Source organism: Hemitrygon akajei, chromosome 4, assembly GCF_048418815.1.
Source record: "Hemitrygon akajei chromosome 4, sHemAka1.3, whole genome shotgun sequence".
NCBI classification, from domain to species: domain Eukaryota; kingdom Metazoa; phylum Chordata; class Chondrichthyes; order Myliobatiformes; family Dasyatidae; genus Hemitrygon; species Hemitrygon akajei.
Window position 1 is genome coordinate 181461429 of NC_133127.1, and position 26318 is coordinate 181487746.

At 39.0% G+C, this 26318-nt stretch overlaps 1 protein-coding gene across 2 annotated transcripts; it reads left to right on the top strand.

The window, feature by feature from the left end:
* Positions 1–28: 28 nt before the first annotated feature.
* On the top strand, positions 29–24043 carry rp2 (RP2 activator of ARL3 GTPase). 2 transcript variants are annotated; one of them, XM_073044148.1, is made up of 5 exons: positions 29–281; positions 13581–14246; positions 16151–16265; positions 18517–18602; positions 19851–24043. In XM_073044148.1, exons 1-5 carry the CDS (start codon positions 177–179, stop codon positions 19932–19934), a joined length of 1056 nt encoding a protein of 351 aa, XP_072900249.1. In that variant the 5' UTR covers positions 29–176; the 3' UTR covers positions 19935–24043. The 2 variants fall into 2 exon arrangements, with proteins under 2 accessions (XP_072900249.1, XP_072900250.1); XM_073044149.1 differs by lacking the exon at positions 29–281 and adding an exon at positions 790–966.
* Positions 24044–26318: the final 2275 nt, after the last annotated feature.

Genomic DNA, 26318 nt, shown 5'->3' on the forward strand with positions numbered 1-26318 from the left:
GGTGATTGGGGAAGCTGAGAGGCGGAGCGCGGTGATTGACGGAGTAGCGTCGGCAGGGAAACGGGAAGCGGCAGGCGGGAGTGGTTGCCTGGGCTGACCGATAAAAGGTGGCGGAGAGAGTGGCTAGTGAGGCCTTGGGTTAAATCGTTTTCTGTTGAGGGGGGAATTGAAACAAAATGGGCTGCCTGTTCTCCAGGAAGTCTAAAGGGAAGAAACAGAGCAAGGCGGCGGAGGGGGAAGAGCCGCCGAAGCAGTACAGCTGGGACAACCGGGCGAAGGAGGTGAGGAGGGGGCGTGAAGAGTCTGGGGGAAGGTGGAAGAGAAGGTTTGATGAATTGTGGGATCATCGGTTTAAATTGAATATAGCCAGGGGTCGAGGTAAATATTTGAAAAACAAACAAAGCCTGTAGCTGTTTGAAAAATCTGAAATAAGCATGCACAAATCAGCAAATTCTCACCAGATTGAACCACCACTTCATCAAGACCAAAAGGAGACGAGTTATTGAAAAAACTCGACGGGTCAGGTAGTATTTGTGGAGGGGAATGGGAAGCCTACACTTCGGGTCGAGAGCCTTCATCTAGACTGGACTACAAAGTGAAGGGATAGTCACTCGACCCGAAATGTCGATAATTAATTTCCGCCCAGAGACGTTGTCTGACCTGCTCGTCTTTTTTTTTAACTCGAGTCTAATCTCTTGTCCCTCCTTGGAAAAGATCGTCAATGCGAGGGTGTCAAGGCACGGAGTAACAGGTAGAATATGGTGAGATTGGTAAATTATCGAGGGATGGAGTTTTTTTGTGTGTGGGAATGGTAGGGATTGTTTGTAGCAATGGAAATGAGACCTTAATGAAAAGGGAAGTTCCCTCTTTCGATATAGTTGAGACCCGCAGGGGAAGAAGCTCGTAGCTTTTGCTGAATGGATTTGGGATCGGTTGCTCCCCGCCCTTCTGTGAAGTCAATGTCAAGTAAGAAGTCGCTTCTATCTTTTTAGGGCCTAATATAAAATTATCTTTTTGTCAGTAGCAGAAGTAGACAACATGCACGATGTAGAAATAGATTTAATTTTGGACAAATTAAATATAAAATGGTATGTTTTTAGCTGGGATAAATTTTTGAATGCCCATTAATATTGCCGTATCTTGCCAGCCTTCCAATTTGATTATGACTTTTTGTACACAATTTAATCATTGAAGACAGTTAAGGATCTCCCAGAAGTTTGAACATTTTATTTCTGTGTTTATGGTCAATGGAGTGTTGATCTTTGTTGAGATCAGTTGCTTTCATAGACTTTCCTATAATGCGCTGCAGGTGTCAGTGTGTTCATGTGCACCCCTGACCCATTCCAACAATCTGCCGTCTCCTCTCTAATTAATCATGTCACTTCTTGTCTCCCTCCTCTAACATTTTATATTGTCTGGTTTAGTTATCATTGCTATAAAGTGCAACTTTAGTAACTGTTATATTGTTTTTTGGTTGGCAAGTTCTGGTTATGGACTCGTGTGTGAGATGTGTTGATTTGAGTTAAATACTGTATCTGCATGATGACTTCCTGTGATTTTACTGTGATGCAGCATACAAAGTTATTATTTTTGTTGGTGAAGATATCTAACAGTTGGATGACTAGAATTGTTTCTGGAGTTGGGTACTTACTTTACATAAAATCTGAACCAGTATCTTTACTATGGTCCAAGTGGAAAATCTATTCCTTTTGAAAGGAAAGAAAAGTAGAATAGATGGCTTGGCCTATTGGTGTTGGCTTTAAGAGGATGGCTCATTATTTTTCTTTCACCTCTGAATTGCTGACCACTTATCTGAGGCCATGAGTCCTCATTTGAGACAGTTTAGCATGGGGAAGGATCATCCCTACATCTACACACTCAAACTCTGCAGGTCAGTTTTCATCTCATTTTCTAAACCCAAGCATCCCTGTCTACTTAATATTTTTCCCCTCATGATGCACTGACCTTCCCAGGAATGAATCTAGCCAATCTCTGTGTCACATTCTTCCTTGGATAGGGAGACCCTATCTGTACACATCATTCTTGGTGTCTCACTTGAGTCCTATTGTTTAAGCCAGATCTTTAAAACATAAAGGCCAACATACCATTTCCCCTCCTAATTGCTTGTTATACTTGCATGTTAACTTCTGATTCAGAGACCTGAGTGACCTTGTGAAAGCCAACACCTTTCAGACTCTGACCATTTAAACCAAAAAATGGCCTTTGTTATTTGGGCAGCATGGTAGTGTAGCAGGTAGCATCATGCTATTCTAAGGCTAGCAACCTGGGTTCCATTCTTGCTGCTGTCTATAAGGAGTTTGTACTTTCTGCTTGTGAATGCATAGGTTTCCTCCCCAATTTCAAAAATGTGCGAGTTAGTTGGTCACATGGGTGTCATTGGGTGTCTTTAAACCTAAAGCCTCTGAATTAGTAAAGTGCATAAGATGGTTCTTGCTTGGAAATTATTCAGTTTAATACTGTCAGTGGCTGAGCTCAAGCTGTTTGTCCAATTAGAGTTTATTTTCTTATCTTTTGTTTCAGATGGCATTATTACTCTATTACATTGCTGACAGATTTTGCCCATCTAGATTCTGTTCTTTAATTCTCAAAACCCATTGTGGTCTAAAATCAGGGGGTGGGGGCGCGAAGAAGCTGTGTCTAACTTTCATGGTTAATGGAAGCCTTTGTTACAGTGATACGATAGTAACATTAAGTAATTACGGTACCTTTTTCATCTGATTTAGTAGTTTTATGATTCATAGTTTCACAAGTGAGGTTTCACTTATCACAAAAATCCAAAATGAGAGAAAATCACCAAAAATTTTTCACAACTGTTCTTTTGCAGCGTTAACATTGTTAGCATGAGAAACTACTGGTTTTTCATGGAAACATATCTTTAGTCCCAGTTGTTGTTTCAAGAGCAAATCATTGCTCCACATAAAGCCAGTTCAGTATTGGCTCTAATGTAATGCTGCTCCTTGTACAGTGGCAGAGGCTAATCTATTAATCTGCTTATGATAAATAGAAGTCATTTGGAAAGTGGGCTCCAACATTTGTAGTTATTTTAGTTGCCAGTTTGTTAATTATATTTGAAGTATTCACTCAATGAATCCAAAACTAAGATTTTGGGGTAGTTTCTCCAAGACAGCAGTCTACAAAGTGCCTTGTTTGTAATACTCTGTTACTTGGGAAATAAAGTTGCTTGTGGAGTAATTCTGCATTAACTTTTAAAATGGTTGTATGTTTTTCAAGTTCAGCTGCTATGACGTACCCAATTTGTTTAAAGTGCAAATGGTGTGTGGATTTCTGAAAGTTTATTCTTGTCAGATCAAAGTAAATGCATTTGCTATTTTATTTGCAGTTTAATTTAAAATACACTGCTTATTGCACACCAGTTCACTCACATTTAGGATGTTGTTTTATTGGTACCGATTGTCCTAAAATGGTTACAGCATGGAAGATCATATTGGCCTGTTGAGTGCCCCTACACCACACCCTTTTTGATCTACGTCCACTACCGGTCTTGATGGTGCAATCTATGTTCTGTGCACTCATGATTTCCACTTGCTCACTGGAATCTGCCTTTAGGTACCAATTAGACAAATTAAAAACAAACCTGAACAAATAATTAAAACTCAAGAGGAATATTGCTTACTGCAATCAGAGAAAGCAAGCATGTCATTTTCCAAAATTTAATGTAATTTTGTATGGGATATTGTCACTAAATGTGCAATACTGCTAATAAGAATTTTTAAAATGTAAAATTAATGATTTTTACACCAACAGCACAATGGTGCAAGTAGTGGGGAACATTCCCCAGGATCAGTTGTTTTATTTTTGCCAGTAAAAATGTAGACAAAAATGCAGAAACAAAATTTTTGATTAAACCCTTTGAGAGTGCACATTTCCATGGGGTGCCACAGTAGCATAACAGTTGGGTTGTCAGAGTTTGGAGTTCTGATATATAGTCGCTGTGAACTCGTGGGTTCCCTCCAGGTGCTCAAGTTTCCTCCCACATTCCAAAGATGTATCTGTTAGTAGGTTATTTGGTCATCGTAACTTGTCCTGTGATTAGGCTGGGATTAAATAGGTGGATAGGTGGCTTGAACTGTGGTGGGGCTCATAGGGCTGATGGAGCCTGTTTCTGCCCCCCCCCCCCATATCTCTAAATAAATAAGCAAACAAAAATACATGATATGAGGTTAAGATTAATAAAACTGGACAGATGGGTCACATGGTATTGGACTATAGTTTTATTATGTATTTCATGTATTTTTGGCCATTGCCTCCCAGCTGGGAGGGCAAATAATTCTTAAGTGTTGGATTTTAAGTTTGAAGAGTAAGGTGTTTTAAAGTTATTTTGGTTTATCTATACGTGAGGAAAAGAGTAAACTAAGATGTTTCATTGTTTGAGGAATCTGCTGTATTTCAACAGCTGCTGTGGACAAGGTATAAGCGTGGTGATGGCAAGATCAATTTCTGGTGGCGTTTGTTTCCTGTGTTCAACGGTAAAAATTGTCACAGTTCCTATTTGGGCACAAGACACAACAGGATTGTTCTTGCAACATGGTTTCCTGCACACTTCCCTAATTAAGGCAACAAATTGAACAACCATAACATTTATTTTTAATATGCAATGTAATTTGGCCACTGTCTAAAGCATGATTTTGTATATTTTTTTAAAACCTTTTTAAATGTGTGCATTGTAGTACAATCAGTAAACACCATACCTATTCATTCTTGTTGTAGGACCTGTATTTGAACCTAACCTAGAAAGTAGGTTTCACTTATTTAATAAGCCCCTAGAGATTTGCTTAGCAAGTCACAACCCTTTAACACGGAGCTACTTGTGAAGCAGTACCTAATGATGAAAAATAGTTTTGTTCTAAGGTTTCCAGTTCCATTTGTGCAGTAAGCAGATTCAAATAATAATTAGTGTTTCAGAAATTGAGCACAATATGTATTAGTGGTGCAACATGAATTTGGGTGACTCAATGTTATTCCACCAACAATAAGTCACTTTGAGAATCCTTGAAGCCCACCAAGTTTTTGGTCCTCACTCCAAGTGCTTGTGTTTCTCTTTTGATATGCCTCAAAAGTTATGGTTGGTTGAGTCCATGCCATAACTTATGAATTTAATGCTTCCCCCCCCACCCACCCCACAGACTTTCATATAATATATACTACCTCTGGGCTGACTAAACCTCTGTACTTAATTTATATTCTGTTCTGTTTAACTTAACCTCCACCACATCCTCTTCCCAGGCTTATCCTTTCTCCTGTGGCACCCAGAAGAGGATGTTGCTCCAAATCGTTCACACTTGAACCAACAAACCGTAAACTGAGTGCAGTCTTTGCTCTTTGTGGTCCTGGTTGATTATAAATTATAGTAACTGTTGTTAAAGCTCATATAGCATCAAAATCAAGTTTACTATCACTGGCATGTGATGTGAAATTTGTTAACTTGGCAACAGCAGCAGTTCAATGCAATATGTAATATAGAAGAGAAAAACCTAATAAATAAGTAAATCAATTACAGTATACATATATTGAATAGATTAAGAACGCGCAAAAATCAGAAATACTGTATATTTTTTTAAAAGAGTGAGGTAGTATCTAAGGGTTCAATGTCCATTTAGGAATCAAACAGCAGAGGGGAAGAAGTTGTTCCTGAATCGCTGAGTGTGTGCCTACAGGCTTCTGTACCTCCTATCTGATAGTAACAGTGAGAAAAGGGCATGCCCTGGGTGCTGGAGGTCCTTAATAATAGATGTTGCCTTTCTGAGATACCGCTCCCTGAAGATGTCCTGGGTACTTTGTCAGCTAGTACCCAAGATGGAGCTGACTAGATTTATAACCCTCTACAGCTTCTTTCGGTCCTGTACAGTAGCGCCCCCCCCCCCCCCATTCCAGACAGTGATTGAGCCTGTCAGAATGCTCTCCACCGTATATCTATAGAAGTTTGAGTGTATTTGTTGACATGCCAAATCTCTTCAAACTCCTAATGAAGTATAGCTGCTGTTTTGCCGCCTTTATAACTACATCGATATGTTGGGACCAGGTTAGATCCTCAGAGATCTTGACACCCAGGAACTTAAAGCTGCTCACTCTCTTCACTTTGTAGTGAATTCTTTTTTTTAAAACTTTTTTTTATTGCGTTTTCAAGTAATTACAGAATAAAAGTATATGGAAAAAAAATGTATATTATCCTTCCCCCCCTCCCCTTAACCCCTCCCCCCTAACATCCCTATAGAAAAAAAGAAGAAAGAAAGAAAGAAAAAAAAGAGAGTGCCTGGATATTGGAAGATCCCCACATGCTCCATGGAGTTCGTAATAACTTTAGTATATATATTTATTTCTTTCCCCAAATAACCAATTATTTCATCTTCGGAGCACCTATATATTTAAACTTTGTAGTGAATTCTTGTCCCATTTGTGGTTTACTTGGCATTCGTTCAACTGCTGTATGATGCAGAACATTCAAAAGTGTTTAACTTTTTCACCTGTCAGGAAGCAGGTAACTTCCCTTCACCCTGTTGCTCTAAGTTGTCGTCTTTCTGTACTCCGCTCTTGGTATTATATGGCTGGAACATTCTAATTCTCTATTAGAATATGCCCATGTGCACAGTTATTACAACAACAACACTGCTGAATTATGTATGAAAAGGAAAGGAAGAAATTGCATTCAAATGGTCCTCATTTACATCTTTGAAATGTCCCAAAGGAGTATCTGAGGATTTCCTGGATTGCATGTTAGGCATAGAGATATTTACACAGATTTTACAATGCTATCCAAAGGATAGGAGAGAATTAGTGCAAGAATCTTCACAACGTGTGTATTTGCAAGCCAGTACTTAGTGTTATAGACTGGTGTTGGAAATCACTGCAACACCCTAAATGCTGGAGGAACTCAGTAGGCCAGGTAGTATGTAGGAAAAGAGTATAGTCAATGTTTTGGGCCGAAACCCTTCGGTGGAAAGGGGAATAGACAGTGGACAGCCAGCGCCTCTTCCCCAGGGCACCACTGCTCAGTACAAGAGGACATGGCTTTTAAGTTAAGGGGAGGGAAGTTCAAGGGGGATATTAGAGGAAGGTTTTTCACTCAGAGTGGTTGGTGTGTGGAATGCACTGCCTGAGTCAGTGGTGGAGGCAGACACACTAGTGAAGTTTAAGAGACTACTAGACAGGTATATGGAGGAATTTAAGGTGGGGGTTATATGGGAGGCAGGGTTTGAGGGTCGGCACAACATTATGTGCTGTACTGTTCTATGTTCTAAACCACTGATTTTTCTAAATAATACTTATTGTAAAATTTGTACTTTTTAACGAACTCATATTTTTCACACTGGCAGAAAGTGGTATAGCCACTTATATCCTATTTTCTTTTTGGTTCTGATTTTGTATATGTAGAGAGGATTGGAGTTGGTGACACTGATGATTCTTTGTCTTAGATACTATAAACAGCCCAGGTTTTTTCTTTTTTTTCTGTTAGTTAGTGGTTAGTTTGTTAGATTAGTTCTTGTTTTTTTGGGGTAATTTTTTTTCTTTTCCTCTTTCTTCTTTTTCTGTTTTTTTTATATTGATATACCTAGTTTTTTTTGTCTTCTCCGTATTATATTTGTATCACGTATGATTTGGGAAGACTTAACTATATTGTATTTGCTTGTGTATCCTTATATGCTCATTTTAATTTTGTAATCCCAATAATTATGCATCAATCTTACCATGTTGATATTAATAAAAAGATTGAAAAAGAAAAATTAAAAAAAATAAAATAAAAGAAAGTGGTATAGCAACTAACACAAAACGTGAAAATCTGCAGATGCTGGAAATCCATGCAACACACAAAATGCTGGAGGAATTCAGCAGGCCAGGTAGCATCTATGGAAAAGAATAAACAGTCAACATTTTGAGCCGAGATCCTTCATCAGGATTGGGGAGAAAAGATGAGGTCAGAGAAAGAAGGTTGGGGTGGGGAGGGGAGGAACAAGTGCAAGGAAGTAGGTGATGGATGAAATTGGGAGATGGGGAGGAGTGAAATAAAGAGCAAACACGAGGAAATCTGCAGATGCTGGTAATTCAAACAACACACACAAAATGCTGGTGGAACACAGCAGGTCAGGCAGCATCTATAAGGAGAAACACTGTCGACGGTTCGGGCCGAGACCCTTCGTCAGGACTAACCAAAAGGAAAGATAGTAAGAGATTTGAAAGTAGTGGGGGGAGGGGGAAATGTGAAATGATAGGAGAAGACCGGAGGGGGTGGGATGAAGCTAAGAGCTGGAAAGGTGATTGGCAAAAGGGATACAGAGCTGGAGAAGGGAAAGGATCATGGGACGGGAGGCCTCTGGAGAAAGAAAGAGGGGTGGGGAGCACCAGACGGAGATGGAGAACAGGCAGAGTGATGGGCAAAGAGGGAAAAAACAAACAACTAAATATGTCAGGGATGGGGTAAGAAGGGGAGGAGGGGCATTAACGGAAGTTAGAGAAGTCAATGTTCATGCCATCAGGTTGGAGGCTACCCAGCCGGTATATAAGGTGGTGTTCCTCCAACCTGAGTGTGGCTTCATCTTGACAGTAGAGGAGGCCATGGATAGACATATGGGAATGGGACATGGAATTAAAATGTGTGGCCACTGGGAGATCCTGCTTTTTCTGGCGGATCAAGTGTAGGTGTTCAGCGAAACGGTCTCCCAGTCTGCGTCGGGTCTCGCCAATATATAAAAGGCCACACCGGGAGCACCGGACGCAGTATACCACACCAGCCGACTCACAGGTGAAGTGATGCCTCACCTGGAAGAACTGTCTGGGGCCCTGAATGGTGGTGAGGGAGGAGAGGGAGGAAGTGTAAGGGCAGGTGTAGCACTTGTTCCGTTTACAAGGATAAGTGCCAGGAGGGAGATCGGTGGGAAGGGATGGGGGGGGGACAAGTGGACAAGGGAGTTGCATAGGGAGCGATCCCTGCGGAAAGCAGAAAGGGGGGGAGGGAAAGATGTGCTTGGTAGTGGGATCCCGTTGGAGGTAGCGGAAGTTATGGAGAATTATACGTTGGACCTGGAAGCTGGTGGGGTGGTAGGTGAGGACAAGGGGAACCCTATCCCGAGTGGGGTGGCGGGCGGATGGGGTGAGGACAGATGTGCGGGAAATGGGAGAGATGCGTTTGAGAGTAGAGTTGATGGTGGAAGAAGGGAAGCCCCATTGTTTAAAAAAGGAAGACATCTCCTTCGTCCTGGAATGAAAAGCCTCATCCTGAGAGCAGGTGCAGCAGAGCCGGAGGAATTGTGAGAAGGGGATAGCATTTTTGCAAGAGACAGGGTGGAAAGAGGAATAGTCCAAGTAGCTGTGAGAGTCTGTAGGCTTACAGCAGATATCAGTAGATAAGCCGTCTCCAGAGATGGAGACAGAAAGATCAAGAAAGGGGAGGGGAGGTGTCGGAAATGGACCAGGTAAATTTGAGGGCAGGGTGAAAGTTGGAGGCAAAGTTAATGAAGTCAACGAGCTCAGCACGCGTGCAGGAGGCAGCGCCAATGCAGTTGTCGATTTAGCGAAGGAAAAGAGGGGGACAGATACCCGTATAGACTTGGAACATGGACTGTTCCACAAAGCCAACAAAAAGGTAGGCATAACTGGGACTCATGCGGGTGCCCATGGCTACACCCTTGGTTTGGAGGAAGTGGGAGGAGCCAAAGGAGAAATTATTGAGAGTAAGAACCAATTCCGCTAGACGGAGGAGAGTGGTGGTAGAGGGGAATTGGTTAGGCCTGGAATCCAAAAAAAGCGAAGAGCTTTGAGACCGTCCTGGTGGGGGATGGAGGTATATAGGGACTGGACGTCCATGGTGAAAATAAGGCGGTGGGGGCCAGGGAACTTAAAATCATTGAAAAAATTCAAAGTGTGAGAAGTGTCATGAACATAGGTGGGAAGAGATTGAACAAGGGGGTGGATAAAACAGTGTCCAGGTATGCAGAAATGAGTTTGGTGGGGCAGGAGCAAGCTGAGACAATAGGTCTACCTGGACAGGCAGGTTTGTGGATCTTGGGTAGGAGGTAGAAACGGGAAGTGCTGGGTGTGGGAACTATGAGGTCAGTGGCAGTGGATGGGAGATCCCCAGAGCTGATAAGGTTGGTGATAGTATAGGAGACAATGGCCTGGTGCTTCTTAGTTGGGTCATGATCAAGGGTAAATAAGAGGAGGTATCAGAGAGTTGTTGCTGTGCCTCGACCAGGTAGAGGTCAGTACACCAGACAACAACAGCTCCCCCCTTATCAGCGGGTTTTATTGTGAGGTTGGGATTGGTGCGGTGGGAGCAGAGAGCACAGCGTTCGGAAGGAGTGAGGTTGGAATTGGAACAGGGTGTGGTGAAGTCGAGACGGTTGATGTTCTGTTGGCAATTAGCAATAAAGAGATCCAGAGCGGGGTGTCCATGAAGAGGAGACAGGAGAAGGGGTCATCGGTGGGGGTAGGAGAGTCCTTACCAAAGAAATAAGCTCGGAGACAGAGCCAGCGGAAGAAGAGTTCAGCGTCATGGTGTACACGGAACTCGCTGAGGTGTGGGTGAAGGGGGACAAAGCTGAGGCCCTTACTGAGAACAGAGAGCTCTGCCTCAGAGTTGAAGGTCGGAGGGAATGGTAAAGACCCGGCATGGATGAGAGATGGGATCAGAGCGGGGAGGGAGGCTGGTAGTGAAATAAAAGAGCTGGGAAGTTAATTGGTGAAAGAGGTAAAGGGCTGGAGAAGGAGAATCTGATAGGAGAGGACAGAAGACCTTGGAAGAAATGGAAGGGGGAGGAGCACCAGAGGGAGGTGATGGGGAGGTAAGGAGATAATATGAGAGAGGGAAACAGGAATAGTGAAGGGGGTGGGGGGGGGGGTGTTACTAGAAGCTAAAGAAATTTATGTTCATGCCATCAGGTTGGGGGCTACCCAGACAGAATTAAAGGTGTTGCTCCTCCAATCTGAGTTTGGGCTCATCGCGGCAATAGAGCAGGCCAAGAGTGACATGTCGATTGGGAAGTAGAATTGAGATGGATGGTCACTGGGAGATTGCTTTTTCTGGGGTTGAGTGTAGGTGCTCAGCGAAGCAGTCTCCCAATCTACACTGGGTCTTGCTGATAGACAAGAAGCCACACTGGGAGTACTGGAAACAGTAGATGACCCCATCAGACTCACAGGTGAAGTGTTGTCTCATGTGGCATCTGTGGGGTCACCTATGATAGTTTTACAAACTTGGTCATCACATTACACTCTGAAGAAGGATGTTGATGTCTGAGATGATGCATAAGATTTACCAGAAAGACTTCAGTGATGAAGAATTTCTGTAATAAGGTTAGACTGAAATAGGGTTGTTCCTGGAGTAGAGTGATAATTTTATATCCTGATGGGCTTAAGCCAAGGGACCAAAGACTAAGTAAGGCGGATTTGATTGGCAAAAGAGCCAAAGGTAACATGCAGGATTTTAATTTTTTTTATTATAATACAGTAATGGGGCCTTCCTGCCCAACTGGCCCACGCTGCCCAATTACACCCATGTGACCAATTAACCTCCTAACATTTGTGTCCTTGGGATGTGGGAAGAAACCCGCGTAGACGTGGCGAGAAAGAACAAACTCCTTACAGACAGCGGCGAGAAATTCTTGCATAGCTGTGATAGTTGTGAAGTGTTATGCACAGGTTGACAGTGTGGTGAATATATTTTCAGTTGTGATTTTCAAAAGGGATGAGTATCAGAGCTAATCTTGTTAAAATGGGGAAAGAGTAGAGTACTGGAACTGACTAAATTGCTGTAAAGAGACTTGATGATGGGCTAAATGATCTCCCTCTGAAATGTTGGGGTAACAAGAAGCATGTTTTCTGAACATTGCTGTGGAATCTTTATCAGCTGCTTGGAAAGACCATTGTGGCTTCTGCTTGATACTTATCTCAGCAGGCAATGTCTCCAAGAGAACAGCTTCTCCTTATTACTGAATAGATGCAAGCACACATCATTTCTGTGCCAAGTTTTTTTGAAAATCCACTTGTGATTTAACTGACCAAGCTGATATTTAAATGGCAATTTTTTTTTTAGTCTGAATTCTGTAGATTGATCCAAAATCACGACTTGCTGGTTTAATTGCACTGCCTAATAATATAAGCAAAATATTATTACAATGATGTATATGAGCATATTTCAATAAAAGCAGCCTTTGGATTAACTGAACCACAAGTTGACTTTTCTCCCCACCTAAAGTATGCTTTATAAAGTTTTCAGCATGAACTTATCTATGTCCACCATCAACACATTCAATGATATCACTGGACTGCAAAGACTTTCTTAACCTGGATTCCTTGCCTCTTCCACTCCTACCTTTTGTGCTTAGTAACTACCGGTACTGCCTGGCTGAGATTAATTTGTTGGTTTATTAATCTGAATTGAATAGCTTCCTGATCAGTTTTCACCTTTTTAATCTGTTTTCCTCTAATCTTCTCATTTCCTCTGAGCAGATGGTGAGTCTGCATTGAATTTGGGTCATCAGATAGCTACTCTTCATTCCCCTTGGTTGTTTTTCTTTCACCAGCTGAGTGTAGCCACTTCTGATTTGAGAATATTCCCTGTAATTTTGATTTGATTTAAAACAACATTTAAGGTTTTTTTTTTGCCTAAATCAGGGGTACTTTAATCGTATTTAGAGACTGATCCATTTCATTTTATGCATTACTATTATAAATTGGGTGGCAGGGTGGAGGTGTCTTTACGAAAGGAGGTGCCAGGCGCTCTGGTTCAAACTGTTAGGGAGGTGATGGTAACTGAAAAAACCATGCATTACAACAGTTGTGTGCAGAAGAGCATCTCTGAACACATAGCCCATCTAATCTTGTAGTGGATGGGCTACAAGCAAGGGATCACACTGGGTTCCACTCCTGTATCAAATAAAGTGGCCACTGAGTGTACCTGACAATACTTTCACCTTTTATTTTGACAGAGGTATAGTCTGTTTAAGGGGGGTGGGGGGTGGGATGGAGATGTGTCCCTACCAAAGGAGATGTAAAGTGCGCCTTCCCTCCACTAGCCTGCAGGTCACCCTTGGGCAAGGTGTGGCACCAGGGTCATGTGAAGACAGGGTAGCAGGTGGTGGGCAGTCATGTGATCAACTGGCGCATATCAGGAGTCCTGGTTATGCAACCACTGACACCAGGCAGAGAAACTCTGAGTATTGATAATGGCTGGGGTCACCTATCTTGTAAAGAAACTGTCCAGAAGAAGGCAATGGAAAACCATTTCTGAAAACAAAATTGCCAAGAACAATAGTGGTCATGAAGCCATGATTCATGTCATGCGACATGGCATGTAATGATGACAACTATAAATTATGCTGCCCTGTTCCATGATACAGTTGAGATCCTGCAGACAGACAACAGGTCCAGACTAAATGTCTTCCTTCACTAGCAGCCTTCCTTTGTTTAACAAAGGTGAAGCACAAGATTTTTTTATATTACAAAAAACATCAAGCTGCATTATAAGATCAAACATTTCCTGGACTAGTGTGTAAATTTGATCAGATTATTTTCCAATCTGTTTAAAATTTGTTGTTTTGTTCCAACAGATTGATGTTAAGGATTATATGCTGGTTGGTTTAAAGGATCAGACACTGGGACGGTTGCCTGGTAAAGTTGCTGGTGAGCAGTTTGTCATTGAAGAATGTGAAAACTGCAACATATATATATTTGACCACTCTGCCACTATCACCATTGACGACTGCACCAACTGCAGGATATTTCTGGGACCTATTAAGGGTAGTGTGTTTTTCCGCAAATGTGTAGACTGCAAATGTGTCGTGGCTTGTCAGCAATTTCGTACACGGGATTGCAGAAAAATGGACGTCTTCCTCTGTTGTGCAACACAGCCTATCATTGAATCATCTACGGGCATGAAGTTTGGTTGTTTTCAATATTACTATCCTGAACTGGGTTACCAATTCAAAGACGCAGGCTTGAGCATCTTCAATAACAACTGGAGCAATATCCATGACTTCACCCCAGCTTCTGATGAGAACAATTGGACGTTGTTAGCTGAAGATACAGTACCACATGATTATGTTCCCCTTCCTGATTCAGAGGAGCTGAAAGCAGTTCGGATCTCTACTGAGTTGAACAGAAGCATTGTTCCAGTCACACGAGGCCAGAGGCAAAAGAGCAGTGAAGAGTCATGCTTGGTTGTGTTTTTTGCTGGAGACTACACCACAGCCAATGCCAGGAAATTAATTGATGAGGTGAGAAAATATTGTGTTTATGTTCAGTGTTCTTGTTTATTTTAAAATTGAATTGTAGCCCTACCTAAGAAGTGAATAAAATATTTCCGTGTCCTACAGAGTAAGTTATAGGACAAAATTGAAGTGATCTGAGAGTAACCTGAACTTGGCTCATTTGCAAAAATACATACTGGCTTGCATAAAGAAATAAAAAAAATTGTGTGTATGTATGTGTGTGTATATATTTGACTGTCAATTATTGAAAGCAAGTCATTAATGGAATCTTTAAGAAAAGAATTAAATGGTACATTGAGCAGAATATTTATCCATATTGAGAGCTACCATAGATGTGAGAAGGTAAAACATGTAAAACTCAGGGTATTAATTGGTCTAATGTTCATAGTCCAGTGTATGGCATTGGGAAGGAAATACTACAAATGGTAAACTTTATCAAGTATAAACTTTCTAGCAATCAAAAACTGAGAACTAAAATATTAAACTTTACTAGTGTAACACTGAGTAAATGAGATTACATTTTAATTCTGGAAATCTCAGATAACTGGCAAAAGTCATGCTCCATTTTAAATGGCTAATTTAAGCAATTTTCACTAATATTATACAGTAATGTGACTTTTTAATAAGAGTAAAAAATCTGTAGAATTGCCATTGCAGAATTTTGTGATAATATTTGTTATTAATGAGCTTCCTGCAGAGATGGTGACAAATGTATAAGCAGGTAGGTAATTAAACCAGTATTTTTATGAAATCCTGTCATCTCATTGTGACGAATGTGGAGTCTTCCTTCCTGATGCAATCAGTGCTCTACTTGTAATAATGTTTCACAGTACATGTGGGAGTCTGTGGCTTTATAATGGAAATCAGTGGATTGTCTTCTGATATGGATACACAGATCAAAAAAAGGAAGAGGAGAGTCAGAAATTGTCTGGGTGAATTTGAGGTCAGTTTATATGTTGATGGCAAAGGTCATAAAATTGAGTTCCTGTGAATCCAACATCTCTAGTCTCGTCTTCGGTACTAGATTCTGATCTAGTACTGATTGGCGTAAAAGGATGCTGCATCCAGTCTTTTTAGGAAAAGTAATAGCAAATGGGTCGAATTAAGCTGAAGACTGCTAACATGCCTTTAAGCATTGTAGACATCTTAGAATTATACTGCACAATAAATTCCATTTGTGTTGCATGTTTGAAGTAACTACCAATTAGTTCTGTTTCCCTACTTCATCTCTATGATGGAGACTTCTCAGCTTCCATTGTCTGTTCAAATATCCTCTTATTATTACTACAAAGATATTTTTTGGGCAGTGCATTCCAGATTTTAATAAATAACTGTAAGGTTCCAGAAGAACAGTAATTCATCTAAATACCAGTATTTTTCTTTATCTTAAAAAGAAATATTTTTGTGTTAGCAGTAATATTTGCCTTAGTCAGAATACTGGACAGCACGATAGTGTGGTGGTTAGTGCAAGTCCTTGCAGAACAATTTGTAAGATCATGTTTCAATTCTTGTTGCTGTCTGTAAGGAGTTCCTGCATTCTCCCCATGACTACAGCAGTTTCCTCTGGGTGCTTTCCCCCCCCCCCCCTCCCCCGCCCTTTCTCCGGACACACGGGGACACAAAGGATACAATTGGGGATGGGGAGTTGTGGGCATGCTATGTTTGTGCCAGAAGCATGGCAACACTTTCAGGCTACTCAGCACAATGCCTGCTGATTTGATGCAAACACCACTTTTCATTGTATGTTTTGATATGTGAAAAAGATCATCTAAATCTAATCTACTGTTGCAGGTTTAACTCATTCTTTAAAAATTTGCATTTTCTGCTTAATAAGAATAAAATGTTTCCAATTTTGCTATTAAATAATTTTGGCAGTAAAATTAGCTTTGCTTTGCATTTCTTTTCAAAAGATGGCTACAAAAGATTTTGCTCTTGTTCAAACAAAAGAAATTTCAATGAGACCAGATGATGCCAACAGAGTATTCAAAGAGAAAGCAGCAGATTTTATTCCATCACTTCAGCAAGGTAAAGTTATTCTTCCCAATCATAATCTTAATCAAAATTTATTGTGATTGTATTTCTGAATTTGCATGCTGTTTAGCACTCTGCAGCCATCATTGTTGTGCTCCACACCACTAAACCACAAACCAATGGTCTATCTTCTATACATCAACCTTTTATAACAATCAACACGATAAAATCTTTTCAACCTTCTATTGCAATTGCTTTACAAGGCTGCTATATCAGCATGCATGATCAGTAAAAATCTTAGAACATCATTATGACCAACTAAGTATTCATTTTGAAAGGGACAGTGTTCCATTGAAAAATGTTAATTATAGATGATTGCACCTGAAGCTAAGCAGCAGTTTTGCTCAAGCAAGAAAATGGAAATGAGGACCATTTTGGATTGCAGAGTTAACTTGTGGATGGAAGATTATTTAAAATGTTCAAATGTGATTAAAGCAGTGCAAGACTTGTTATTGTGTTCAAATGATTAACTACTTAATTGGGGCAGCAATAAAGGTCCTCCATCTCTCTGTCTATGGCCATCTTCTCTATTGTGCCCCAATCTGCCTCAATGGTACAGTGCCAAGTTGTCTTTGGTCTATCATATTTCTTCACTCTTCAGGGTGCCTTGATGATGGAGTTGGCCATCATCACAATCAATTTTAGATGTGTAGTGTGTAGGCCTCCGTTAGTCTCGATAGACCATGCCTTTTAGATAGACCATGCAAGAGGTTTTCTTTTTATGGAAGACCGGCAGTTGCCCAAGCTGCAAGTCTCCCCTCTCCACGCCACTGATGTTGTCCAAGGGAAGGGCATTAGGACCCATACAGCTTGGCACCAGTATCGTTGCAGAGCAATGTGTGGTTAAGTACCTTGCTCAGGGACACACATGTAGCCTCAGCCAAGGCTCGAACTAGCAACCTTCAGATCACGAGACGAATGCCTTAACCACTTGGCCACACGCCAACACGTTTAATTAGATAATTGGCAAACTGCTCACTTTAGCTAAGATTGCCAAAGAAAAGACAGAAAGTGAGACATTAGTTGACTTTCTTTTGAGTGAAAATGGTCAATGTAATTGTAGTGGAGAAAACTGCTACATAAATACGTTGTTTTCATGTATTTATAAAATGCAGATTTTTAAAAGCTATTTTCCTCACTCTGAAATGAAAACAATTGCTAAGAATGTAATTGAGAATTCAAAAAAAATAAAATGAGCACTGAATTTCGAGGCAGTTTTAATTCATTCAGAAATTTTAAATCAGTGATGTGAAGTCAATGTTCTTATTGCAAGTGATTAATGAGGAATTCCTCTAAATTGAATTACATAGTATAGAAACGTGCTCCTTGTCAAAACTAGTAACACATTCTGCTGCTGACATTGAACACCTTTTCATTTAGTCTAATGTGGTGTTACTTTAAAAGTGACCTTTTACAAATCTAAATGAATTACATTGACTGCTGTTTCATCTAACTTTCCAAATTTCATTAATAGGCTGACTATTCATTATTACACTTATCTACAATATTCTGCTCTATGGTCTTATGGTCTACATCTTCATATTTGTCTTCTGACATATCCCATTACTTTTCATATTAGATGTTGAGGGATTACCAGAGGTTCTTGTAGATTCTCTGGATCCTTTTAAAAATGTATTGTTAGCAAGCCACTAATCTCGGACTACACTCATTTGAATTAATAATGTTTATCAAAATCCTTGTACCTTTTCTGTAATTCCTTCAAAATGTTTGGATGCAGTATATCAGCTTGGGGATTTTTATGCTCCGTCTGAGCCCATTTAATTATGTACTTATTATTTTTAATGCATTTAACCTGTTACATATTTCATTATTTCATGTCATGACCACCTGTTCTGTCTCCTTGGAAAATTCTGAAGCAAGTTAATCCAACTGCCCTTTTTCTTGGATTAGCAGCGGTATTACCCAGACTATTACTATTAGAAATATTCTTCAGTCTAATGCTGTAGGATCCAAGTGAATTTTCTGTTTGTATTTCTTCACTGGTGTCTGTAAATGAATTCACTATTTGGTTTTTCATTACTTTCATTTTCAGTGTAATGACAGCAATTTTTGCAGATTGACATCACTTTAATGATAAAATCTGAGGAACTTTTAAATGTTTTAATCTGAAAGTAAAACCTGATTCATAATCATTTAATTACTGACAATGTTTAGTACCCATGGGATAGTTGTATCGATATTTTATATTTTCAGCAATTAAACTTTTATATTTGTTTTTGTGCAGGCCCTGTGGTGGCATTAGAATTCAATGGTGATGGTGTAGTGGATGCCTGCCAGAACATAGTCAGTTCTGTGTTCACTGCTTCCAAGGTAAAATTATTATTTTGAACAGTATATTGTAATGACTTTTTTCCTATCATGGGTTAGACTATTACGTAAATTTATGTATATAAATAATTCTACATCTGACATCTCCCTTAGACTTTCCTCCACTCATCCTTAAATGGATTTTTAAGGTCCTCTGGATTTGGCCATTGCTGCTCTGGGGGGAAAAGGAGCTGTCTGACATGGATAGAGATTCTATCCAAGTTTGCTTCTCAAACTTGTATTCTTCAAACAAGAAGTTGCCTCATCCTCCTTGGCTCCAAAGTGAAAGCTCCAGCTCACTCAACTTTTCCTCATAAGACATGTTCTCTAATCCAGTCAGCATCTTCGTAAATCTCCTCTACAGCTATTCTAAAATTTCACATGCTTCCTACAATGAGGCAAACAGAACTGAACACAATATTACAAGTATGGTCTAACTGCAACATTACCTTGAATCTTTTGAACTCCGTTTGAGACTAATGAGGGCGAACATGTCATACATATTCTTAACCATCCTATCAACTTGTATGACAACTTTGAAAGATCTATGGACTTGGACTGTTTCTCCACATGACTAAGATTTAATCTTCAGATTTGATCTTCCAAATTGTATCACTTCACACTTTATTGAACTTCATCTGCCACTTCTCAGTTCAGCTCTGCATCCTAATCTACGTTCCATTGTAACCTATGCCAACCTTCTACACTACTTTCAATGCCACAGACGGCAATGGGTGGTAGTAGGAGCATATTCTGCCTGAAGATTTGTGACTAGTCGTGTTCAGCAAAGATCACCACTGGTCACTTACTAACCCACCCTTCCACTTTCTCATCTAAGTTATTTATAAAACAACAAAAACCCAAGGGTCCCAGAACAGATCTTCATCCTATTTGGTTATCGTCCACAGCACATGATGACCTGACATCTGACCACAGGTGTCCTTCATTACACGTCATGACGTTGCCCTTCAAATGCGGGGCAGGGGCCTAGACTCTGGCCTGATCTCTAACTTCCCACATCCCTGTCTCTAAACTTTAACAGACCCCTAACTTTCTTCTCTATCTCAAAACCATCCCTGTGAACCTTAAAAAAAACTGTCTGAGTCATGACCTTGTAGGGGATGCAGCTCATTGTCATGTAAATTAAAAGAAGGTATTATCCTATTGAAAGCAGCTGATATTTGATTGTTATTGCATGCCTCATGGATGTGATTTCCAATTGTCTACTTTTGTGTTTTTTTTATATAACAGGTGTTTGTTTCTGAAAACAAATCTTCAGCTTCCCAAGATGTGGACAATTTCTATAACTATGCTGAAATACAGATGGGAATGTAAAAATGAACAAGGGTCATGTGTGAACATCTTAACCACAGACTGCTATTTTCCTATTGTAGTATATATTATCATTAAACTACTGGAAATAGTCATCTGAAGTAAGATGTTTTTTGTAGCTAAGATTTAATATCCTGAATGTAATGATTTCAAAGTATTGCTAGTATATAACCAAAGTATTTTAAGCATTCTTGTATACATTTTAAACTTGACCTGCTTTTTCCTTGTATATAAAAAAGGAAGAATCATTTAAAAGAAAGTGATGTGTTCTTGTACTTTTTGATGTAATCATACATTACTGTAAAAGATGAAAATACTGCAGATTTATGGACTCTACTCCCTTTTTTCTTTAGTTTTTTCACCATTCCCCATTGTATATTGGTTATTGGTTGAAGAAAATTTGGCTACACCACCACGTTGCCATTAAATGTTAAACTGTGGCATCAGTTTTTACACTTTCCTCTGGAACACTTTTGGGAATTTTAAGGTCACCCTTTAGCTGGTCGGTGGCATAGTGGCATCCATGTTGGGTTGAATGGTGAGCTAGCAACTCTCTTTTATATACTTTTAAAAAAAAAAAAGTGCTAAAGAAATGTCAAGGTTGCTGCCCAATGCGCCTCGAGGCATGGAAAAGAAAAACAACAACCCTGTGGCCATGTATTTTTCATCTGCATGTTCCATTTTCTGATTGTGGATGTCAGCTAATTAATTGACCACTGTAAATTCTCTCATGTGTAGAAGAGTGAATAGCTGGATGAAATGAAGGGAGAATGTAATGGGACAAAAGGGTACTTGATGGTTGACATGGACTTGTTTGGCCAAAGAGCCTTCTTCCATGTTTGACTTTAATTTTAAAAATATTATTTGTTCCATTTACACACAGTGGCATTCTCTTAGAGGCTCTTAATTCATTTAGTTTTACTGTGGACTAATAGACTTTTAATTGTAACACTTGGTCTCTAGAAAAAGGCTGCTCAAGGAGGTTCCCCAGATAAATGTTTAGAAAATGCTCATTCAGTTTAAAGGGAGGTTTTAAACAAAAATAATTTGGTATTTTTCTTTAGTCTTCAAAAAGAGCTATCCAAATACTGCTAAAACCTAAAAATGGAGGAAGATATGATGTAGGGTATTCACACTTTTTTAGAAGCTGAAATTTAAACATTTTTAATATCCTGGAGTAAGTACTTGCTGTTGCCACAGCTTTCATCATAGCCTTTATTATAAGTAGTTCATCTTTTACAGTGAAGTGATATTTTGTGGTACTGGCACTTGGTCATTTATGGTTTTATTGTTGAACAAATACAATCCTGGTTTTAATCATTCTATGCTTAATGATATGACAGATTATAGTGTCTTTGAAATTGAATGTGGCCATTAAAATAGAATTTGGGGGCTACATTAGTGAAAACTAATTGAAAGGATTTTTAAAGTATTTCAGATCTATCCAATTCTGGGCATTCCTTATTGCTATGGGAAACATGGATTAGTGACTGTTTAAGTTATTGAGGTTTCTGAATTTTTCCCTGCAAAAACCTTTGTGCTTAAAAAAACATTTTACATAATTAGATGTTTTGTATACATTCTTTATTGTATTTTCTTGTTGTCTATAGTACACACCTATATAGATTGCGGTTTGACTCCAAGAAAATCCCCTCAGAATTAAATAAAACTTGCTCCAAAGAATTAATTGAGAACTTGAGTAGGTGGGGACAGCTGCTAGAGAAGGACTAATGGTACAGGTAGGAAATTGCACGTTACAGCTGCACAAATAGGCCTTCCACTTTTGGTCTTATTAATTTCCCCTGTTTTGATACAAGTAAAATTATGCTAAGAAGATGGAGTAACTTGTTTGTCCTTTTTAGTGAAAATCGGCAATTTGTTAACTGGCAGCATACTGTGTAGTGAAATACAAAGAAACTTGAGTTGACAGTTGATTTTACCTACTTCTCTTTGGTCTCAATTTTTAAATTTTATTCTTTTGTCATATTACAAAGTGGTGTCCAAAGCAAACACATTAATCCCTGTATAGATTTTTCCATGTAACTCTTATTTTGAAGCAATGTCTAATGGGGCATTGTCCATATACTCTTTTCCAATATAACAATATAAATTAATGAAAAATATTTATAGATTTACAAAGTGCAGCATAGAAATGGAGCATTTAATCCATAGTCCATGGAATTTCTGTGCTGCCTGTGGCCATACCTTTGTCCAACCCTGTTGGCATCAATTCCTTTTTCTTGTATTCTTAGATTTGCCCTTTAATATATACCTGTGTTTTGCCTTTAATAATCCTAGTAACTGTCGCAGTAAATGATCTATGTAGTGATGCTTGAAAATCTTTAAGTGATTTGTTACAAACTTTGGAGGTCAAGTATAAAAGTATTTGCACAAATGGAGTAATTAATGGCAATCATGCACATAAGCGAATTTGACAAATGCTTTTTAAGAAATCAGTGGAAATTTTTCATAGTTGCTTAAGAGATTTTCTGGTTGCAGATCATAAGTTGTTACAGCACATCTCTAGTTTATCTCTCAGTTTAACTGTCAGTTAATCTCATGCTATTATCCTCCTACCCATTACATCACTTAATATTTTTGAAGCAATTATCTAATTTTCCATTAAAAGAAAGTGACACCAGATCAGCAACAGTTGTGACGTACAAATCCCCATTTCAATTATGAGTGACTTGTAAAGTTGTCTATAATTATTTGTGACTGTGGTTGTAACTTTGTAAATGTAGATGCTTTATTGCTTTCTCACAGAAAATTTATTGTAACATAACTTTCAAAAAATCTACTTCAATAAGAAAAACACCATTTATGGTAAAGTGAAACAAACATTTTTACATTCTGGGTGCAGCATAATACATGAAGGCAGGAAAGAGGAACAAGTTATATACAACCCAACTGTTCTGTAATCTAGCTTGCCAAATTGGTATCAGAAGAAATCCATTTGGATCAAATTACTTCATCCCAAATTAATTGTACTGACTGACTCTTGACTCCTATTGCTCCTCTCTTCTCTTCTCCTCCATTCCCCCCCCCCCATAGGTTTTTAACCTAGTTGCTCTGACTGCAGAGGGACTTGATTCTTCCCACTTGAATTTTGAATATATCTCAACAAATATTTATCGATAATGGTCCGAGGAGCATGGAACCCCCCATCCCCCAACTTAATTGAAAATAACTCAACCTCACTGGTGCTTAAAAACACAGCTTGGTATTTAAAGAGCTCACATCTTTTACATGAATAGGTACACAGCTTTATCTTGAACGTGAACATGAACAAAATCAACTGTTCACTTATTTCTTCAAATTTACTACGTGATTTTTTTTTTCCTTTTGTAAAGACACTGCTGCATTTAAGATATGTTCGACAAGTATTAGTTGGCATCTAGTATGACTTTTTTTTGTTTAAACTTGTCACTTCTACCCCAGCAGCAACATTGAGAACAAATGTCTCTAAAGCAACAGCCATTGTAATTGATGTTCCTTATTAATGTACATTCACTACTTTGAAATGTTTAGCACCTCCAGCATTTCTCAATTTACCATTGATTATAAAGTTATTAAAAAGTACATTGTGGCTGAATATTAACTCTATTTTAAAAGTTCCTCAAGTAGTTTGACTTTATTTTTTTAATCTTATTTATGCCTTCTACTTTATAACAGACTGCTTGAAATCAAATGAGAATAACTTCTGGCTGTCTCACTTTTAACTAAATTGTGACCTTTGCAAAACAATACACCAAATAGTGAGGCTATTCAACTCAATAAATCGAGACAAGTTTTTCAATGAGCAATTCGGTTAGTTTCACTTCCTCCATTCTATTTGGAAATTGACTTCAAAAATAAAAATAGACAAAATGCTCTGTAGGTCTTAAGTTATTACCTACAGCATACCTATTCTACTATTAAGTTTTGCTTAAAGCATGCGATGGAAAATTGTACGGCTGTTTGGTGGAACACTAGGCCCACTGAGCAGCAGAAACCCATGGCGGTAATATTTGTCACAATTAAGTGTTGCTTTTACTTTTATAAATTATGAATCTATGTAACTATTGTAATTTTTTTTATTAAACACTACTTGTGTATCACTTATGGTACAATGGGAAATTGTTTGTGTTCTCTTCCATTGATAAAGCAAAAAAAAATTTCCTTTCTGTGAATAGACAAGCCAATGAACTCTAAAAGAAAAAGAGGTTCACCAGGCATCTGACTGTCACAGCACCAGTATTAATTGTGGTCAGACTGCTTCAAGCTGCTAAGGTGACAATAACTCTCATAACCATGATTTACACCAGTTGTGTGCAGAAGAGCATCTCTGAACATGCAACACATTAAACCTTGTGGTGGATGGGCGACAGCAACAGAATACCACAATGCACATTCAGTGGCCACTTCATTAGGTACAGGAGGTAACTAATAAAGGGGCCACTGAGTGTAGGTCTCTTGTTCAAGGATTTGAAATGATGTACAATATCTTCGGAACACAATGTCAGGAAGAGAACATAAAAATAAACTACCTAGTTAGAATTCAGGGGCTCATATTGTGTATCTTAAACACATTTTCATCATCTTGAGTTTGTCATTTTAAATCTGGAATGCAAATACACTTCAATTTCATTTTCACTTAGACAAATATAGATAAGTGAAATGGCTTTGGATCTTCCTATTATCTTCTATTATCCTATTAACAATTTATTACAAATGTTGAAATAGCAAAGCATTTGGCTGTAATTTTGGATTTTGAGGTGGACCAATTCAACTGAAATGTTGTTGTAAATCTTTTTCAGTGTACTTCCTAGCCTTTGTATTTCTAGTGTTTTGTCAAAGGGCTGACTATCAAACCATGCAAGTTGGAAGTGAGATATAAAACTAAGTCTTTATTTATAGCTAGTCAATGATTTGAAGTAATTGTATCTAACGCATTAGCTTTGTTTCTTTTGAAATTTAGAAAGTAAAAGAAAATAGAAATTGAACATTCACAATCATGATCCAAACATAACAGGACATAAAACTGCCACTTAAGTTTGTCAGTTTTCTACAACTATTCACAATTGAAAATTGGAATAAACAGAGAAGAGAGATTGAAGCACAGGGCTAGTGAATCTTTTTTTAAAAGTTGACCAGATAACATTTCCATCAGAAAGTGCAACCAAAAAGAAAATTATATCATGCCTGGCAAGGAAATTCTACATGATCTCTGATAGCTGACAACTGTTTACAAATGGGTCAGAGAGGTGGACTTACTGTAAGCAGGGTTTTGGAGAAAAGAGATTATAACACATAAGACTGTAGCACATAGGAGCAAGAATTAGGCCATGCAGCCAATGGAGCCTGCTCTGCCATTTGATTATGGCTGATTTATTTTTCCCCTCTCAGTCCTATTCTGCCTCTTCCCCAGAACTTTTATTACCCTTTTAAATGAAGAACCTATCAACCTTTGCTTTAAATAAACTCAAATGACTCGGCCTCCACAAGCTGTCTGTGGTAATGAATTCCACAGATTCACCACCCTCTGGTTAAAGAAATCTTTACTCACTCTATTCTAAAGGGATGTGCTCCTATTCTATGGTTGCACCCTCCAGTCCTAGATTCTCCCACTATTTGAAGCATCTTTGGCACTTCCATTCTATTCAGGCTATTCAATATTCAGTTGGTTTCAATGGCAACTTTCTCCCCCTCCCCACCGCATTCTTCTATCAAGCTAATCACTAGTTCACAGTTACGTATGCAAACTGTACACCTGCTTCTTTGTTTTTATGTGAGGGGACTCAACATCACAGCAACCAGAGTTCCTGAAACCTGCCAGCTTTGTCCTTCACCCTAGGAACATGTAGGCTAGAGTTCCTGAGACCCAGCAGCCTTACTCTTCACCCTAACAGAAACATGTGAGCTCTGAACTCTTGATATCATACTTTTAAAAGTCTCCCACTTGGCAGACACTCATTTTCCTGTTAGGAATCTCACCTAATGGCTTCAAAATTTGCTCTTCCCCAGTTCAGTACCCTAACTTGTGAACCTTCTCCATGCTATTTTAAAACTAATAAAATTATGGTCACAGCCCAAAATGCTCACCAACCGACAATTCTGCCCTATCTCATTCCTAGCAGGAGGTCCTATATATTGCTCAAGTAAACTTTCTTGGACACATTTTGCAAATTCCATTCCCTCCAGCCTTTTCGACTATGCTGACAGTCAATATTAAGGAAGTTAAAATCTCCCTCTACCCTATCACGTTATAACTACAATGCAGCTTAAGGTTTTCTGTAGGTTTTGTATTAGAACTGTGAGGGAACATTCTGGAGTTATTATGGATTGACTAAAAGTGAAAACCTGTCTTCAGGAAATAAGATTTGTACACAGTTTGACTTCTAACTG

Excerpts from the sequence above, each read along its gene's own strand:
- rp2 (XM_073044148.1), top strand. The coding sequence starts at position 177 with ATGGGCTGCCTGTTCTCCAGGAAGTCTAAAGGGAAGAAACAGAGCAAG. Across the intron at positions 16,266-18,516 it reads TATTCCATCACTTCAGCAAG|GCCCTGTGGTGGCATTAGAA; the intron begins GTAAAGTTATTC and ends GTTTTTGTGCAG. Across the intron at positions 18,603-19,850 it reads CTGTGTTCACTGCTTCCAAG|GTGTTTGTTTCTGAAAACAA; the intron begins GTAAAATTATTA and ends TTTATATAACAG.